Source organism: Python bivittatus, unplaced genomic scaffold (genome assembly GCF_059951505.1).
Source record: "Python bivittatus isolate LINGU-HERP-01145 unplaced genomic scaffold, Pbiv_v1 ctg000560_np1212, whole genome shotgun sequence".
Classification (NCBI taxonomy): Eukaryota; Metazoa; Chordata; class Lepidosauria; order Squamata; family Pythonidae; genus Python; species Python bivittatus.
In genome coordinates, this window is record NW_028277083.1 from 1,830,063 (window position 1) to 1,847,979 (window position 17,917).

The 17,917-nt window shown below is 53.7% G+C and overlaps 2 protein-coding genes across 8 annotated transcripts in view; one reads left to right on the forward strand and one right to left on the reverse strand.

The window, feature by feature from the left end:
* Window positions 1-1,577, reverse strand: part of RAI1 (retinoic acid induced 1) — a 116,911-nt gene extending 115,334 nt beyond the window's left edge. For all 4 annotated transcript variants that reach the window (XM_088147931.1, XM_088147930.1, XM_088147928.1 and 1 more), the window contains exon 1: window positions 1,048-1,577. The gene's annotated coding sequence lies outside the window, so the exon portion shown is untranslated. The remainder of the gene's footprint in view (window positions 1-1,047) is intronic.
* A 14,160-nt stretch (window positions 1,578-15,737) lies between these two features.
* PEMT (phosphatidylethanolamine N-methyltransferase) overlaps window positions 15,738-17,917 on the forward strand; it is a 49,908-nt gene continuing 47,728 nt past the window's right edge. The window contains exon 1 of one of the 4 annotated variants that reach the window (XM_007433649.4): window positions 15,738-15,869. Coding sequence is in view for 2 of the 4 variants with exons in the window: in XM_088147935.1 (XP_088004061.1) it covers window positions 17,264-17,389 (126 nt within the window). In the remaining 2 variants the exon portion in view is untranslated. Of the gene's footprint in view, window positions 15,870-17,212; window positions 17,390-17,434; window positions 17,535-17,917 lie in introns of those variants that run through there. The other 3 variants (XM_088147935.1, XM_088147934.1, XM_088147936.1) reach the window with 3 other exon arrangements.

A 17,917-nucleotide genomic window follows, 5' to 3' on the forward strand; every position in this document is an offset into this window, starting at 1 on the left:
ACTTGCTGAATCAAGGCGATGTATTTCTGGCCCAAACTCCCCATCTGTAGCATGGGAATTAACCGGCCTGCACTGCAGGACTGTGGTGAGGGGGCTGGAGAGGGCTCTGAGTAATGCAAGGGCCCCGAGAGAGGTTCCCAGGCTCTGGCCAAATTACACATCGACTGTGGGGTCCCCCCCGCCGGCCCTTCACCCTGAAGGTCGAAGGAAGCCCCTGCCCAGACCCTCCGCAGGTCGGAGCGGAGCGCTGCCCCATGGAGGCGAGCCCCTCCCTGCCCCCGCCCCGGCAGGGCCCTCCTGCCCCCAGCGGAGCCCCAGCAGGCTCGGTCCCCGGAGGGCCGTCGCGGGGGCGGCTCGCGGCGGAAGAGCCTTTGATCCGACCGGGCTCGGAGAGCAGCCGGCGGGCGCAGCCCTGCCCGGAGGAAGCCGCGCCTTCCTGCCCGCGCAGCCCCGGGCCCGCCGAGCCCCGGGCGGCCTCTCCCCTGCCTCCGCCGCGGGGGGCCGCGGGCAGAGCAAGGACGGCTCCGGCAGCCGCCCCCGCCCCAGGGCCGCCGGGACTGCCCGGTCCGCCCGCCCGCCCGGGCATCCCGCGGCGGAGGTCGCCCCGCAGGCAGAGCCGGACCGGGGAGACCCGGCCGAGGCCGAGGCCGAGGCCGAGGTTGGGGCAGCAGGCGAGCCTGCTGGGGGGACGCGCCGCCCCCCGCACGACCCCGGCCGTGCTCTGGCGCGCCTCCGAGCCCGCCCTAAGGCAACCCTGGCTCGGCTCGGCCAGGGATGATGGGGCTCCAGTCCTTGCACAAGCCCGCCCCCCGCGCCCCTCGCCGGCGCGCCCCATCCGGAGAGGCACAGCCCGCCCTCGCCCGCCGCCCGGGCGCTTCGCCTCCTTTGTTCTCCGGCCGCCCCCGCTGCACCGACCCGCCTCGGCCGCGGGCCACCGACGCGCCCGCTCCCGCCCCGCGCCGGGCAGAGCCCCGCGAGACCCTCCGCCCGCCCGCCCGCCCGCCGGCGGGGATGCCGGGGCGCCGCGGCTCCCGCGCCTCGCCTTACCTGGGTCGCCTTCGCCTTCTGCGCCTCGCCGACGCGCCGCCTCACCGAGGGCAGGGAGCGGGGCGCCGCCGCCGCCGACATCCGCCGCCGGAGCCTCCCGCCCGCCGTCCCGCCGTGCCCATCCAGCAGGCGCGCGCTCGGCTCGGCTCGGCGCGGCGCGGCGCGGCTCGGGGCGGCCTCTCGGGCTGGCCGGCAGCGGGATGCGGGCCCGGGCGAGGGCGGAGGAGGGGCGCGGGAGGCGCGGCAGCGGCGCAGCGGCAGCGGCAGCAGAGCGAGGCGGCGGCGGCGGCGGGTTAGCGGCGGCGCCCCCGCGCTGCGCCCTGCGCCCCCGCGGCTCGGCCTCCGGCCCGGCCCTGCCTGCCCATCGTCTGCCCGGCGGCGGGATGCCCCCCGCGCGCCAGCGAAGCGACCCGGAGCGAGCGCGGGAGGAGCGGCCGGCGCGCGCGGGCGGGGAGGGGGCCGGCGGAAAAGTTCAGGGGCATCGCGGGAGGCGGCGGTCGGAAACGCGCGCTCGGGCTTCCCCCGGGAGAGGCGGCGCTCCTGCCAAGCCCAACAGTGCCCCCTGCCGGAGCGCGGGGGGTGGGGGTGGGGTGGGGTGGGGGGCCCGGCGGGGAGGAGGGGACTGCGCGCCCCTCCCGCCGCCAGAACCCGCCTCGGAGCCGCTCTTGCGCCCGGGGCGCGGGAGGCCAGCGCCGCGCTGCCCCGCGGAGCATCCCCCTTCTGCGTTCGCCCGGTTGCCCTCCTCCGGCCAGTCTCGCAAAAGGCAAGCCGGGCCGGGAGCCGCGGGGGGAGCAAGCCAAGGGCCGAAGCCGCCGTCGCGGCCAAAATCTGTCGGAAGAGCCGCTGCGCCTTGTCGCGGTTCCGACGGGCCTGGTTCTGCCTGCAAGGCAGGGTTTGGGCATCGGGGCCCGCGCAGGTGCTGGCGCTGCGACCTGCTCTCTCCCCAAGGCACCACAGACAAGAGGGCCCAACACCTGCCGCATCCCTGACCTGCCGCTGCCCAGATGTTTGCACCTACAAGTGCCAGGCGTGGGGTCTGCTGGCCCCAGCTGGGGGAGGGGGGGTGGCCCCAGATTCCCCAAGGGCATCAGCCTGGGAGCGGAAGATAACCCAGGGTGGTACACGCTTGTCGGGAGCACAGATCTGCATGCCAGCCCCCCGTTGATGCTGCAACAGCTCTTTGCCGCTTTAAAAAAAAAAGAGGGGGGTCTTTGAGTTATGATAGGCAAGACCGTGTTTCCCAACCTTGGCCACTTGAAGACATGTGGACTTCAACTCCCAGAATTCCCCAGCCAGCCATGGGGAGTTGAAGTCCACACGTCTTCAAGTGGCCAAGGTTGGGAAACACTGGGCCAAGAGAATTAAAAATGGAGAAGAGATCTGGCTGAAGGAGAAGAAGCCTGGCCTGAAACAGTACAGAACGTTCTTCATTGGCATGGAGAATATGGGGCTAGGCTGACCTCTGGTCTGGCTCAGTAGGAAGCACCATTGGGGGAAGGGTTGTGGCTCGGGGGCGGAGCAGAAGACCCCTGCTTGAATCCTGGGGCCTCATCCCAGATAAATGAGAAAGTGCCTCAAAATCTCTGGAGAGCAGTTGCCAATCCGGGTCCTCTGTGAGAAGGCCAAACCATGGTGAGGTAGGAGGATGTTTGACCAGGATGGGACCAGAAGGGAGGGCTCAAGGAACCAGCACCACAGGATTTTCCAAAAACGAGGACTGTTTTGAGGGCAGTCTTCCTTAACCTATCTTCTCCAGAGCCCAAGTGTTCCTCAGTCAACTTGATGAAGTGGTCCCAAGATCCAAGAGAAGCTTTCGGAGGGTTTGAGATCCATTCACCTTCATTGGCCAAAGAAGTAATCTCTTTGTCAAGGGAGAGGAGATATGGGAAGATCTCTGACAGACATCACACTGAACAACTGGGGAGAAATCAACCCTAGAAGAACTAGAACAAGGATCCAGTTTTCATCTTGTAGTATTTGCGAGATAGACTTGACGGACTTCTCTAAAGCATCCTGTAGAGATCTGCCCTTGAAGGTGACCCGGAACCTTTTGATCCCAGCTGGGTCCACGACTGATTCATAAGAATTTTGTTCCACTGATACAATGCTTTTCTCTTCGGGCTGGGCAAAAATTTGATTCAGAGATTTGATCTGAAGGCAAGTCACTCATATCATCAAAATCAGCCTAACCTTCCGAATCAAACCAGAAAGGTGAACTGAATCGCTGCAGTGTGATGGGCAGAAACGGCTTTTTCTGAATCGATTCATAAATCCAAACTGAATTACTCTCGTTTATTTGGTGGAGACACTGTAACCGAGCTGATTTGCTGAATGAAAATGAACACGAGATCCAGAGCAGCCTCGTTGGTGCCTCGTTGATTATTTTATATAAGAGACTTGAAATTATTCTAGTGGATATTCTTAGAATATTGGCTTTTATTCTTCCTACCGCATTAAAAATGATTGTAGCCTTGTTTTGCTCCCATTACTGACTAAGATTTATTAGAGGTTGTATAAAACGGTTTCTCCGATATCCTGAAGTTCTACCTGAAGATGCCTTCTGGGGATTACACTTCTGACTTACTGCAAAGCCATCAAAGTCGCATCCGTGCAAACTCACACTTCAGAGATGTTCACGTGATGGTGGGACTGTCGTGGGGCTCACAAGCTCCCCCCACTTTCCAAGTCTCTGGCCTTCTCCGGTCAGAATGAAATGAAAAAGTACCTTGAGTTGCCTACGTTTTATTTCATTTTATTTCTATTATATTCCAAACTCTTTGACTTTTCTGCTTTAATGTATTGAATGCAGCAATTCCGGTGCCAAGATGAATCATATATCAGTATCGATACCCTGTCCTGCTGGCCTTTTTAAAGGTCAAGCATATATTTATTGGCTGATTCAGAGAGGTCATCCTGATTCTCAGAGCCAGATGTTCCTGGGAGGAGAAGGATTTATGACCGTCTTGCTGGCCCACATTCTGCAACTTTAGCAGCTTTTGTGGGAATTTGATAAGCTGCCAAATTCTGTGGAGATGATAATGCCCTAGTCTCTCTGCAAGAGGTTGGAGGGGAAGATGGAAAAAAAAACACTTCTTCAGCCAGATTTCAACCCCAGAAAAAGAGGTACATCGTGAAGAAGGGTTTGCTCATCAGCCATTTTTTTTGGCTGCTGTAGTTTTGCTTTCCGTGACATTCTGTGATGTCACAGACACTCAGCCAATAGAAAACAGCCTCAAGAGAGTTTTCTGTTTTTTTATGCTTTATTTAAAAAAAAAAAACTGCAGGCCACCAGAGTCATGAACTCAGGAAGACTATAAGTTGAAATAATCAATGAATTCCAGCATGTCAGTTGAATAAATAAATAAATTTCAGCATAGAAGTTGAACTAATCAATAAATAGAAAGCAAGCCCCTGAGTCTGAAGGCAAGAGTTGTTTTCCGTGGCACCTTCCGTGGTGGGAGTTTGCAGGTGAGAACAGACCAAGAACTTGAACTAGATGTTGCGGTAATTCCCATTCGGCAATTGCACGTGCTCATCGTGTCTTGATTGCAAAATAAACATATTTTGGTATGTTGGTAGTCCCCGGTTTGGAGTACCGTAAATACTTTTCCTGTTTCTGACAATAGTAGGCAACTGGGGCAATTGGGATTCATCAGAAGAAAGGCACAGCGCTGTTCCTGTCACTGGCCAAAATGCAAATGTTGACTAGAAGGTCAGCAACCAAGTACCTGGGAGTGCCAGTGTGCCCCCCGGCTCCCCAGAGGTGCCCCTAGCCCCCCTCCCATCAAATGCATTTTCTTCCCACAACGAGATCAACATCTCTCAAGGGCAGCCTTTTCTTCTCTGATGAGCTTGTTTGCTAAGTCATGCAGGCCACAGCAGGCTGATGCTTGGACGGTCTCCTGCTCTCCGTTGTTCTTCCTTTGCACTTTCATTTTACGCCTCTGAGCTGGCTTTTTCCTTTCCCTTCTTCAAGCAGAGAAGCTGCCCTGAGGATCGAAGGGCGGGAACGTAAACAGCCAAAGATCTGGGATTTGAGCCTCTGTTAGTATGGCCTCTCCTCATCTAACCTTCTCCAGATGTTGGGGCTTCTACTCTGCTCAACCCACTGCTCCAACATCCTTGGAGGAAAGCCGTGTGGCAAGAGCGTTTTGTCTGCAATCCAGGAAGAGATCTGCAGCGATCTGATGCTACGAATCTCTGGAGGTTCTCCCCCAGCACCCATTGTTCTTGTTTTGGGGGACTGGGTACCATTCTGGAAGCTGGAGGACCCTGAACTGGCATCCTTTGGGACCAATGCCCTAAGCAGGGCTTTGTGGGAAAGCTGGGGTGGGGTGGGGTGGGGTGGGGGTTGGATCTCTTTCCCCACTAACCACTGGGAGTTGGTTCCTCCCCCGTTCGTTTTGCTCAGCACTTAAACAACTACAAATTCAGCCCTGATAAACCCAGCCGTGTCGCCATAGTAACAGCAAATCAGAACCGCTTTAGGGACGCTGTTGCTTGGCCAAGGAGATAAAACATTTTCCATCCCACACTGTCGGGTAAGCCGTGGCTGATAAGTGAAGCAAGGGTGGGGGGGCTTGTCTCGCTCCACACAGCAGAGAAGAGGAAATGGCCAACATCTCCTGATCTCCTCTCCTCGCTCTGCAACTGGGGGACCCCAAAGCCAGCGGTGGGGCCGACAAAGGAGCTCTGCATGGAAGGTGCTCAGAACCGTGCATGCCTGTGCCTAGGCCAGTGTTTCTCAACCTTGGGAACTCTAAGATGGGGGGACGTTGACTCCCAGAATTCCCCAGCCAGCATGGGAATTCTGGGAGTTGAAGTGCCCCCATCTTAGAGTTGCCAAGATTGAGAAACACTGGCCTAGGCACATCTCGCAGGAGTTCGTGCTCCTAGTTCCTGTTGGTGCTTCTTGTGAAGGCCCAACGTAGAAGGCCCAAGGCGTTTCACAAAACCCTCCATGAACATTGTTTTTGTAGACAAGACGTTATATCGAAAGATCAAGGAAGCTCGGGTTCCTACCGAGTAGGGCCAGCAGAGCAAGTTCTATGGATAGCTGGTGGGAACGCATGGCTCCTGATGGGGGAGAGGCTGGGAGTTAATGGGAATCAGCAAAGGAGGTGGATATGGGTCAGAGCATGGAAGATCTTGTTGCTCCAGCCAGGTTCAAGGACAGGATGCCTATTTATACTTTGTCCTGTCCAGAAAGAGCCACATCATGTTGCCACCTGTATCTCAGTGTGTGCTATACTCTCTTCCATCCAGGCTGATAAATCCAAGCTAGCCGCCTGCCACAATTTAGTCTAGTGTGTTGTGAAAACCCACATCAGGTGGTCAGTTTCAGATGCAGCATGTGGTGTGAACCCACAGAACTGGGTGAATGGAATAAATTGGGGTTTGGTTTACCAGGGGTAAGAGTATCATACCCGCCCAGCTTATCTGATCACCATCAGCTTCCTTAAATCTAGTGATGTCTGCTTTTACCGGTCTGACACCAGGTTGCTGAAGGCTGCAGAACTTCCTTGTGCAATAGAGCAACCACAACTCGCAGAAGCTAAGGTGGCTAATTGTGAGGGATTCTGGGCAACGTAGATCAGCTGCACCTGAAGGCCCACAGGTTCCTCTCTGATTCCTGTACGGGGGGCGGGATCTTAGGAGCAACGGACTGCAGCTCTCCAGCGGTGAACCTTCTGGATGGACCATCTGGAGTCTCCTGCAGTAGTACAGGATACAGGCTCTGTATTGCCCAGCATGCTACGTGCAGGAGAAGGCAGGGTTAAACTGAATAACCCTGCAGATGCCTGACAGAACTTCTACGCAAGGAAAGGCTTCTGAACCCTCCTCCCTAGAGTTCTGTGCCAGCGGTGAGTCATAGGCAAGTGTCAACACAAAGCTGGAGAGAAACGTTGCACCAGGGGCATCAAAGCTGGGAGGTTAAAGCTTATGCTGGGAGCCAAAGAATCTGCCTCCTTCCAAAGCTTCTCACCCAGGTGGCTGAAAACTGCCTCAGTGCAACTCTTGTGCTTCTTTCCTAGCTTCTGGCTGGACCTTGGCAGCTGCGTGAAGAGCCAGCCCAGACCGAGTCATACCTTGGACTTCTGCTCCTCTAGAGAAGGCGGTTCAGCCCAACTGCCCGTGTTCCTTCGGATCCAGGTATCTCAGCCATAGGCTCTGAGCATGACTGACGTGGAGGCCCCTGTAGGGGCAGATATGCTCAAGGTATCTCAGAGGTCTTGTGAGACGTGGGCCTGGGTCTTACTGGAGTGCCTTTGGCCACCTGCTCCACATGAGTGAGAGGCTGGGGGTGGCAAAGCTGCTATTTAGAAGCCTAATGGATCAGCTTAAGAGTGCTCAGGACAAAGCCGCACCGAGGCTCAGAAAGATCTTTTGATGCTGCTTCATGGCCCCAGGGGCCATGTGGCTGCCAGCACTGGCACAGCTTCAGATTTGCTAAACAAGAAATGAGAAGAGGAGGTAGTTACTCTGAACAGGAATAGTCATGAAGCTTTAAACTCAGGCAACATACAAAGCCATTTGCTTTATGGTTCCATAGATAGTGCAAGCCCAGATGGTGAGATCTTTCCCCAATAAGCTGTGTCCAACACACCATGGATTAGGTTGCTAGATGAGCCCAACCACAGCCTGCCTTCAGGGGCCACGAGTCTGGAAGAGGCAACATGTGAGCACCCGGTCTTCATCTTTCATGGCCAGATCCAGGAAAGAAACAAAGAGGTGCTTGGCAGGGAAACCGAAAACGGGTCAAGAAACTGGGGAGCTTGCATTTGTGCGGAGCTGCCCTGGAGATGAAACGCTGAAGCATGGCAGTTGAAGAATCCGCCAAGATCAGCCTCATCCAGCCTGATGGGCTCCACAAGGGTTAGAACTGCCAGTCCAGCCAGCCACCATCTTGGTCCTGGTTCTAACCTCATCACAGGGGACCACCCATGGACGGGACCTGACCAACATGACGGAAATGGGGAGGGCCATTAATAAATGCTAAAGACTTCATTCCTTGATTCCTCATCCTTGTTTTTCAAAAATTCATCTTCTGCCCTCATAGATACTTTTAACAGCAATAGCTGTCAGCCTTCCCAGGTGGACCCGACAGGAAACACGACCAGATGAGCTAATTCTACTTTATTGTAAGGCTACACTTAAAGAATCTTGCAAGTCCTGCCATCTCCTTTTCAGCCCAAGAAACTAGGGAGGGTCCTCTTTCTCCACCCATTATGCAGCTGTGGGCTATGCCCCCTCTTATCTGACCGTGCCCTAGGCAGCATCCCTTCGCCCCATCTCCCAAGGTCGTTCCCACATACCACTACATTAGCTAAGGGGGCCATTAGAAAGGGGGAGATTCTTTCTCCCTCTCCCCCAACCATTTGGAAATAATAGTGGGAGCAATCCAAATTCAGAGCATCGTCCACTCTCGCTTTCAGTCGATTTGCGCCATGAAAGCCGAAGTTGCTGCAGCTTAATTGGGATAAATTAGTGTAATGTATTGAATTATTTTAAAACACAATTACATTTTATTAGCCGTCACTTAAGAACGTTAATTGATTAGAGGGGGTGGGGAAGAAGACAAGCAGGCTGCCGTGTTAACTGTTCATGGGTCAGCAGATCTTCAGCTTGGCTTCCCCAGCCCTTGCTGTCTGGGAGTGCTGGGAGTTGTAGTCCTATCCGTCCGAAAGATGCCAGGTCAGGGTAAGCTGGGTTATAATCAATTGGCTGGCCCTCATCCCATTTCGCTGGATTACTCTGGGTTGAGCACCCCGCATCCCGCAATCCTTGCTGCACGGTCCAGAGGCCTTTAGGCCCAGCTGTTTGGTCCCAGGCAACATGGGCTGTTTGGTCCCAGCAGTAGGGCTGTTTTTTACAGCAGGCTCCCCGATTGACTAGTTTACTCAACCCCACACAGCTCAGAATCCAGTTTCCTTCCTTGTTTTGACAAGAGCAGAAGCTATGTTTGATCTGTCCTTCCGTTCCTGAGTTCAATTCAACTTCTTCTTGACTCAGCCATGGTAGTGCTTCCGGAGTACCACTTTCTTGTTTGCAGAACAACCTGTTTAGAGCACACAATCTTCATCGCAAATCCAACAAACGCAACAACAGTTGACCCAATAGTCAGAATCCAGAACAAAATCATGGCATTCCAGCCATACCTATCCTGGGTTAGTTCTTCCTGATAAAATGTAGCCTGGAAACTCTCCCACGTCATTGCCTTTCATCTCCCAGGTCAACACATCTAGAGGGCGCCAGGTTGAAGAAGGCTAAGTTAGCCAGTCTCCCACTCCCTCCCCAACAAGGCTGATCTGTAAATCACTGCCTGGACCTTTCCAACTTTGTGATGCTGTAAACAGTGTCCTGAGCAGAGGTTTGGTGCTTCGATATCTACAGGACCACCTACTTCAGGTGGAACCCACCTGGTTTGTTCATCCTGAGTGGAGATGGTGGGAATGCCTTCCTCGCGGGCCACCAGGGGAGAAGAGTTTATCGTGTTTCTCTTTTCTTACATGTTGTGGACCAGCTTCCTGCCGGAGGGACCCAGACAGCCCTTCCTGGCAGCTTTTTGGAGGCCAGTTAAGATCAAGCTCTTCTACAGAGCTTTGAACAGATGAAAAGCAAAGTCACTTTGTTGGGTGCCAGATTTTTAGCGCTGGGGGGGGGTGTTGCAGTGTTGTAAACCGCCACACATCTGTTTGGAGCTGGCAATATAAAAATGCGGTAAAGAAAACCCACACTGGACCATGACGTGACCCTAAACCCTTCTTAGTTTCTTGTTGATTAACTTTGGTTCTCCAACCTGTGACTTGACCCCAGCAAGACCGCATCCCAAGTTTGCAAAGGGAAAGTGCACCCTCCTGGTTTTGTTTGTATAACATATTTACACAATTAACTGCACTGAGGTTTATTCAGTTCATCCTCCAGGGTTAAGGGTTCAGCTAGCCACACGGAACTGAGCTTGCCCAACCACTAGGCTAAAATGCGGTTGGCTGGTTTGTGGCTCAGGGTGACACAAAAGCCCTTTGTGTCCCGTCTGGGCCAAAACCAGCACTGCAATTTGCAGAATGTGACGTTCGGCTGAGCCTGGGGTGCAAACCCGCCATTTGTGGTGGATTCAATAGGCGGTGGTGAAGCCAACTGTATCTTACTGCCCCGGTGAATCAGTCAGTGCGCTCAATGCTCTGGCCCGAATATCCCTTTAGGAGCGCTAGAGGGCAGCCGAGGTTAGGTTTTGGAGCAAAATCCGAAGGCGAGGAGACGGGAAAAGGGGCTGGATGTCTGGCATCTGGACTTTTCTGAGCTTTAGCTTCCAGACCCAGAACATGAGGGCGGGGGGGGAAAGGGGCCACAGGCAGAGGTAGAAAGCATGGATGCTCTCCTTCCAGAGCTGTCCAGAGGATACCAGGGAAGCTCATTTTCACGAGCAAAGTAATTTCCTAACCACTTAAGGTAAAGAAGCAGGGACAGGACTTCGTGTGCATGTTATGTAGGGGAGCGTGCACACATCGAAAACCCAGAACGCCGTTAGATGGCAGCAGAGAGTTTTTGTGGTTCTGCTCGAGATTTTCGCAGCAGCCCCTCCAGGCAGCCCTGGGGGTGGGCGACTGGAGAACCCAGAACTGCCCGCAGCGGCTCCTTTTCTCTAACCCCCCCCCCCGGAGCTCCCTCTGACTACAAAACCACAGCACTGTTGTTTCCTCTCATTTCGAGGTGGGGAACACCCAAGCGCACACCGACACAAATCTCAAGGAGCCTTCCCCTGATTTATAAAACCAAGCAACCCCGAACAAATTGGAGAAGTGTGGCTGGGCCCACCTGGCACCATCTCCTCCCCTGCCGTGGCCCCCAGCCACCTACAAACACTCTCCCTGTCCGGCACTGGCCGAACGTGCCCGAATTGGCTGAGCTCAGAGATCACGTTGAGCCACAAAGCGCAGCTTTCTACCCCAGGAGTCAGGGTCACGCGCCATATCCACCCTGGATTGTTTTAACTATGGTTTGTTGAATAAGCCTCAAATCGGCTGGGTTCACACCTTGCCGCAGACCATAAACCATGGCTTGTCAGTCTCACCCGGCAGGCCGAAGTAAAACCAGACTAAGCCCATTTTGCATGACGTCCCCTCCACACACACACCCCCGCTCTGGCCAGGCAAGCGAGGCTGAAAAATCACCTCTGCCTCCCCCCTTCACAACTCCACCGCGGGCATTTGCAAAGAGATGCCTCCATTTTGCCTGATTCAGCGGCGGCCAAAAGCACCGTTCTGTCCAAAGCAGATTTATGGCGCATAAATTAAACCGGTGCCCAAAGGCACCGCGCACTGTCTGGAGTCTGATGGCGCAGCTTCCCGCCTCTATCAATGAGGCTATTTTTAGAAGAGCGTCTGTCTATATTGAGGAACAGGTGCAGGCTAAAAATAAGGCCAAATCCGCCTCTCCCGGCACCCGAGCTCGCAGCGCTGCCCGTCAGCACACCCAGCACCTCGGGCGGCCGTCGCTGCTGTAGAGGCAGAACTCAGCAGCTCAGAACTGAACCGTGGTTAACTGAGCCGCGGTGCCCCACAACAACCCCATTTTCTGGATCTGCATCCCCCGCCAGACCATAAGCTCGCCCATGGGTGCCCATGGTTGGAGATGGTATAAGGCACACCTTATGGCTTGCTATACCCTCCGGCCTGCCTCGGTGAAGATGTCTTTATTATTATTTATCTTCAAGATTTACAAGGCTGCCCGACTCAAAACAAAGTGACTCTGGGCAAACAATAAAATCAAAAAAGAAGGGGAAAAACCAGCAACAAGCCGGCAATAACAATAAACAAAACGAGATATAAATGCAAACTAGAAAAGGCCAATCAGCATGTAACTGATCTACCCGAAGGGGTGTCTCTCTCTCTCTCTCTCTCTCTCTCTCTCTCTCTCTCTCTCTCTTTTGTAAATCGTTTTTATTGAAACTTTTTCACAGAAATAAAAGATAAACATGAAACAATATAAAGAGGAAAAAAAAGAAAAATGTGAAGAAAAGAAAGTATAGAAAGAAATACAAATGGAGAAAGAAAAGATATATAAAGAAGCGACTTCTGATCTTTACAACAGTTACAAACAATCTTATCCTCATTCCTCCCTCATTAAAACTGCATCCTAGTTCTCTTCTTTCCATATTCAACCCTTTTCAATCAGCCAATCCAAAAATCACCTATTCATTTTTTTTTCCATTTTCGGCAAAAAGTCCCTAAGAAGTTTCCAAATCTCTACTAAAAGCACTTGTTGTCCAAAGGGGCTTTTCTCTCAATCGGCCCCTATTGCCTGGGGGAGTGATGAGAAAGGATTTATGGCCTCATTCCCCCAGGCGTTATGAAATATGCCACGTCATTCTGAGAGAGAAATCAAAGGGGGTGGGAATGCAATGGAAATAAACGCAGGTCCATCAAAGGGGACACCAAAAGCAGAACAGGTTTAGCAAATGACTTGCAAACGGCAAGATGGGTTGAACCATCGAGGAGATACGTTGAGTGGCCAGGATGTGTCAGGTGAGGCCCACCTCTTGGTCTTGGAGAGGGAGGATCTCTCCCTGGGCTTCAGACCTCCATCTCTGATGATAAATTGGTGTTCTTTTGGCGATGTAATTATCTGGTCCTTCAGAGCCAGGTATGACTTGGCAGCAGTGGTTGCAAGGCCAAAGGATGGAGACCGACCTGCCCTCCTGAGTCAAGGGGACTAAAGGTGGGCTGGAGAATTCTCTTCTACAGAAAGCGGGCCCAGCATCCTCCATTTTAGCACATCTTCTCCCTGGAACATCCTGATCATTTCAGGCCTCTTATGAGCTGCTTAGAGCAGCGGTCCTGGGCTCCCAAGGCTGGAGGACCTTGAGCAGAGGTCAACTGCCCTGGAAGAGGGAGCATGGAGTGCGCCTGACACAGCTGGCCTGTTTCAGGACATCCTTGGGACACGGAGGGAGGCTTCCAGCATTGACCTGGAAATGGCCTTGGAGTCCTCCTGCCACAATAGCAGGTCATTATTGCTATTAAATTGGAGTGGGCTGCAATGCTGATTTCCCAAGAGACCAAGGAGAGGGAAGAGGAGAGAAGATGGTACCATGGAGACTGAATTTCTGCTCTGTCTCCAAAGCAGATGCTCCCAGCTTTTGGCCAGCTGAGGGGAGGGAGAAATCACAGAAGAACTTTTTGGATGGAAGGGAACAAAAGCCGTGAAGGTTATTACTGGTGGCAAGAGTCTCCTAAGAGAACATTAGCCTGGCCTGTTTCACACGATGCCCTTAACCCATCATGTTCTGCTTGGTTTTAGGGTGTTACGTGATCTGCAAATTATGTTCAATGGATATGGGCAAACTCCACCCACGGTGCTTTATTTGATCAACTATGGATAAACAAACTATGATTTAGCATGAAGGATAAACCAGATCACCCTAGATGACCACAGGCAAGAAGGAGCTGGATTGCACTGGGCTGTAGAGATCCACCAGCTGTGGGAGCTCCTATGGAGCGAGGGCCAAAAGAATTGACTTTGGCCCTGGGATATTGGCATCAAATCATGGCTTGGGGAGGGGGAGCTTTGCCAGAGTAATGGCAAGGGGGGAGAGAGTTTAAACACCCTCCCCTCTTTGTGGCTGTGTTGTACAACAGGGTTAGCTCAGTTACTGAATTAACCCATTTTCTGGACTCATATCACACAACGAACCCTGAGGGATCCCAGAAGGCCCAACTGGCAGTCTATGTTAGGCCGTCCCAAAAGAAACTGAAATGAAATGTAAAGTAAGCCTAATTCCAATGGAGGTTCAGTTGCAGCTGCGTGAATTGTACCCTTGCCCTGGTGAAGCACGTGGCCATTCTGATCTAGTAATTATTACTCCTTTTTTAAAATATTACTTTTTCTTTTATTAGTGAATTTAACCAACAAGACCATCTAGCTGCAGGTGTATATAATCAAAGAGGAAAAGTATAGGTATAATAAAGATAAATGTTTATTTACTTGGAAAAGTTAATACAGCCGCCCACTGGAAGTACTTTGCTTTGGAGGTTTTGATTCCCAGTTGTGGTGTGATTTATGCTTTTTCGTTCTGATTTGGATTATGCTCCTGCTATCTACTGTATCTTGTCAATTTTTAGGATCTGTTTTTTCACAAGTTACGGATTTGGGGAATGCTATGCTGCCCAGAATTGGCTTGACTGGAGCAGCTCATAAGCCCCGTAAATGAAAATAAAAGCTCGTGGCAAAAGGGAGAGTTTCTTACCTTGTTCCAGAGCCTTTTGCTTGAATGTTTCCTGGCTTTTGTTTCAGTCCCATAAAAGCCACAAACTGACACTGTGAGTGATCAGAAAAGCCACAGAATGTGCCGCTCGCTCGTCATGCTGCAGGTTAAGTGTGCCTTTGTTCATCCCGTCAAGCTCACAGCGTGCATAAAAACATTTTTAAAAGCGTGGTGGTGGGGAAGGTGAGCGCATGTAACCTTTTTCTTTTAAGATGCAAAGTGGACTTTAGGACAAGCTCTTTCAGCCAGGCTGGAGTTGATTGCAGGAAATAAATACGCTCGCACCCACCTGGACCAATCTTGAATGGAACGGTGGTCCCCCCCACATGCCAACCATCTTCCATTTACATCAAAGAGAAAACAGCTGGTAGAAACATTACTGATTGGGCGTCCTTTGTTCCTTTTCTTAGCACAACCTGTGGACTCAGCCAGAGTGGTTTATGGCATAGTGTTACACGTAAGCGTGGCTAAGTAGGATGATTGAATTATTGAACAAGCCATCCTCCTTCCCTTCCTCGCCCCATAATAAGTGCATAATCCAGAAAGAATAAATAAAGTAAAATGAAGTGAGGTGAGGTGAAGTAAAATGAAATGAAATAATACAATAAAATCAAATCCCATTTTAGCAGCCACAGGAAACTTTAAGGGAACTCATGCCTGCCCCCAAGCCTGCTGTGTGGCTTCAGTGTGGCTGGGGAGGGTGAAAACCTGTTTCTGGGAGGGGTGAGCGAAAAATGCCATTGGGTGGACCCCAAGTCACCCGGCAGAGGCGCCTGAGGCCTGGAGGTCACCCCAGCTGCCCATCTCAAGGAAGCTGGCACCTAGTCGCCCTGCTGGAGGTGGAGGATCACTTTGGAAGAGAACAACAGAAGAGAATCTCTACTGCCTTTTCCTCAGCACCAGCTTCTCAGTAGCTTTGGGTTCCAAGAGGAAAGCGCAATTATCAAATCTGCACACTGATAAATCTGTTCCTGTTTCTTCACCCTTTTTCACTGTGCACCATCAAGTCACTGTCGACACTTCGCAGCCACACAGGTTTTCTCCAGGACGATTTTTCTCCCTTGCCTTCCCGTTATTATTGTACTATAAGAGGAGTTGGGATGTTCAAAAGGCAACTGACTCCTCTCTCTAAGCGTAAGCACCCTTTGCATTTAAAAACAAAATGCAAATGCGGTTTGTTTTTAAATGCATTTGCAATGCATCCCCCCCCCACCCCCCAGGAACAAAAGCTGGGCCTGGTCTCCCAGCTCCCTGTTTTATCTTTGCAACTGCCTGGTGAGGTAAGCTTGGCCCAGAGAAAGCAACTGATCCAGGAACTGCCTGCGGTAAGCTGACATGTCCGTCCAGCTCCCTTTTTAGCAACTGCAAAGCTCTCCAGAGAAGCCCCCCTCTGCACGGTCCCTCCAGCGCCTGGTAAGGCAACTGCAAACGTGCCAGGCACCAGCCTCTGTTCCCCGCCTCTGGGGATCTGCGGGGCAAAGTCCAATCCTGCCCTGGACGCAGCTGGAGCGAATGCCTGGTCTCTCTCCCGCCCAAGAACTGGAATAATCCTGCAAAGGTCAGTACCAGAAATCAGATTTCCTTCGCCTCCCTCCTTACTTTTCTCTGACTGCTGTGTCTGTTTTCCTTCACACACTTTTTGGGTGGGCTTAACTTCTCCAGCTACTTTCGTATCAACCGCGTTTTCTGGTCTTCAGCACTGTGCAAACGGAGAGGAGTCTCAGCTGTTCACGTTGCCCGTTTTTCTTGTCTTCCCTCTATAAAGTCCCCAAGCCCCCTTGAATGCTAATCTTAGTTCATTTTAACTTTGGTGTTTTTTGGGGGGGGGGAGAAGTGGCTTAGCTGGGTGAAGCTGGCTCAGAATTTCCTGCAAATGCAGAAAAATGGGTGAATTCGGTAGCGGAGTTGTACAGTTGCCTCAGTCGCAAGTCCTCCGGTTCACACATTTTACGAAGAAACCAGAGTGTGGCTCTTTGGTGTCCCCTTCCCACGTGCCAGGAGCTCAGCCGTTGCGGTTTGCAAACCAGGCTGGGTGGCTCCGTGTTTCGCCCCACCACTTAAAACACTCATATCACATTAGCCCTTAGAAGAGAGTCCAGCCCCTCTCAGACCTCCCCAGTTATTGCAAACAGCTGAAAGGGCTTCTGTCTCTGATACCCATGAAGTTCTTGGCCGGGTTTGCGCCTTTTCAACTAGGTTACCGAGTTAACTCATCAGTCCTATAGCGGCAGTTAGGAACGAATCAAAAGGCCTGGGTTTGTATAGCATGAAAATACTAAGCGAACATTTAAACCAATCAAGGTTAGCCTGTTGTGTGAATGCAGCCACCGGGCCTTTCAGTAACCTGGTACGTGTGGATGTAGCAAGCGGTTCTCCAGGAGGCCAGCCTCTGCTTTCCGACTGTAACCGAGCGGATACCGAAAACGGTACGCGCACTTCATCAGATACACGTGTCAGGGAGGTGACCTTGCAAAGCAGCACCGGTTGAGCGTGCCCGGAGGGTGAAACGTGGAAGGGAGCGTTGCACCCTGTCCGGATAAAACAGATACCCAAAGCTCGGGAGGAATGCTGATTGCAAGCGTCTCCCGCAACTGCATCAGCTCATACAGGCAAAGCGGGCTGGGGCGCTGCGCTCCGCGCTTCGGACCCACAGCAACGTGAGAAGCCTCCCGAGCGCGTGCACGGGGCCCGGACGGCAGCAAAGCGGCTCAGCGCTTCGGGGCGACCCGTCTTAGGGACAACCGCACCCCCCCGGCTCGGGGGCAGCCTGCCTCGCGCGGCCTTCTGGGGGCTGTAGTTCTCCGCCGGACTCCGCGCCGAGCGCAGCGCTGCAACCCGGGGAGAGGCGGACTCCATTTCCCAGCCTCCTCTGCGGGACTTTTTTTTGGCAGCTGAGCCATTCGGAAGTTCGGGCCGCTTTGTGCCGACGGGCATGGAGGGAGGGGGGCTGCCATGCCGGGTGGGGGGAAGGACCCCAGAGGAGCGACGCGTGGCCCGTCCTGGCCCCAAACGCCCGGGCGTTGCGCGCCTGCTGCCCTGGACTGCTGCGGCGGGCTGAACAATGTGGATTACAGCAAGGTAGAGGGGCGCCTTCCGCAGAGGGAAGGCGGGGGTCTCCGCCTCGCAGCCCCGGGGGCGGGGCTGAGCCGAAGCGGGCCTGCGCGCGCTTGCGCTTGCGCTTGCGCTGCCCCGAGGAGGAGCGGGCCCGCCGAGCGGAAAAGAGGTGGGGGTCTCCGTGGGGGTCGAGGGCTGAGCGCCGAGGCGAGGCGAGGACCCCGCGTCGCCGGCGTCGTGGGCGCGGCCCGCCGGAAGGCGCTCTTCCTCCCGTGCAACAATGTAGCGCCGCCTCCGGCCCCCTCCGCGCCTCGGAGACTTTCCCGGTGCCCGAGGAAAAGCCCCCCGAAAACCCCGCGGCCCCCCGCGAGGCCCTCCGGGGACGGTGGGGGGCGGATCGCTCGCCCCGGCCGGCCAGTCACTCCCAGGGAGGCCGTCGGCGGAGGCCGGCTGGAAACGGCCTTTCCCGGCCGATTTGCGGGGCAGACGCGGAGGGGCTGCGACGCGCCTGGGCTGGCCCCGGGCAGAGGCGTCCACCGCGCCCTCCCTCCG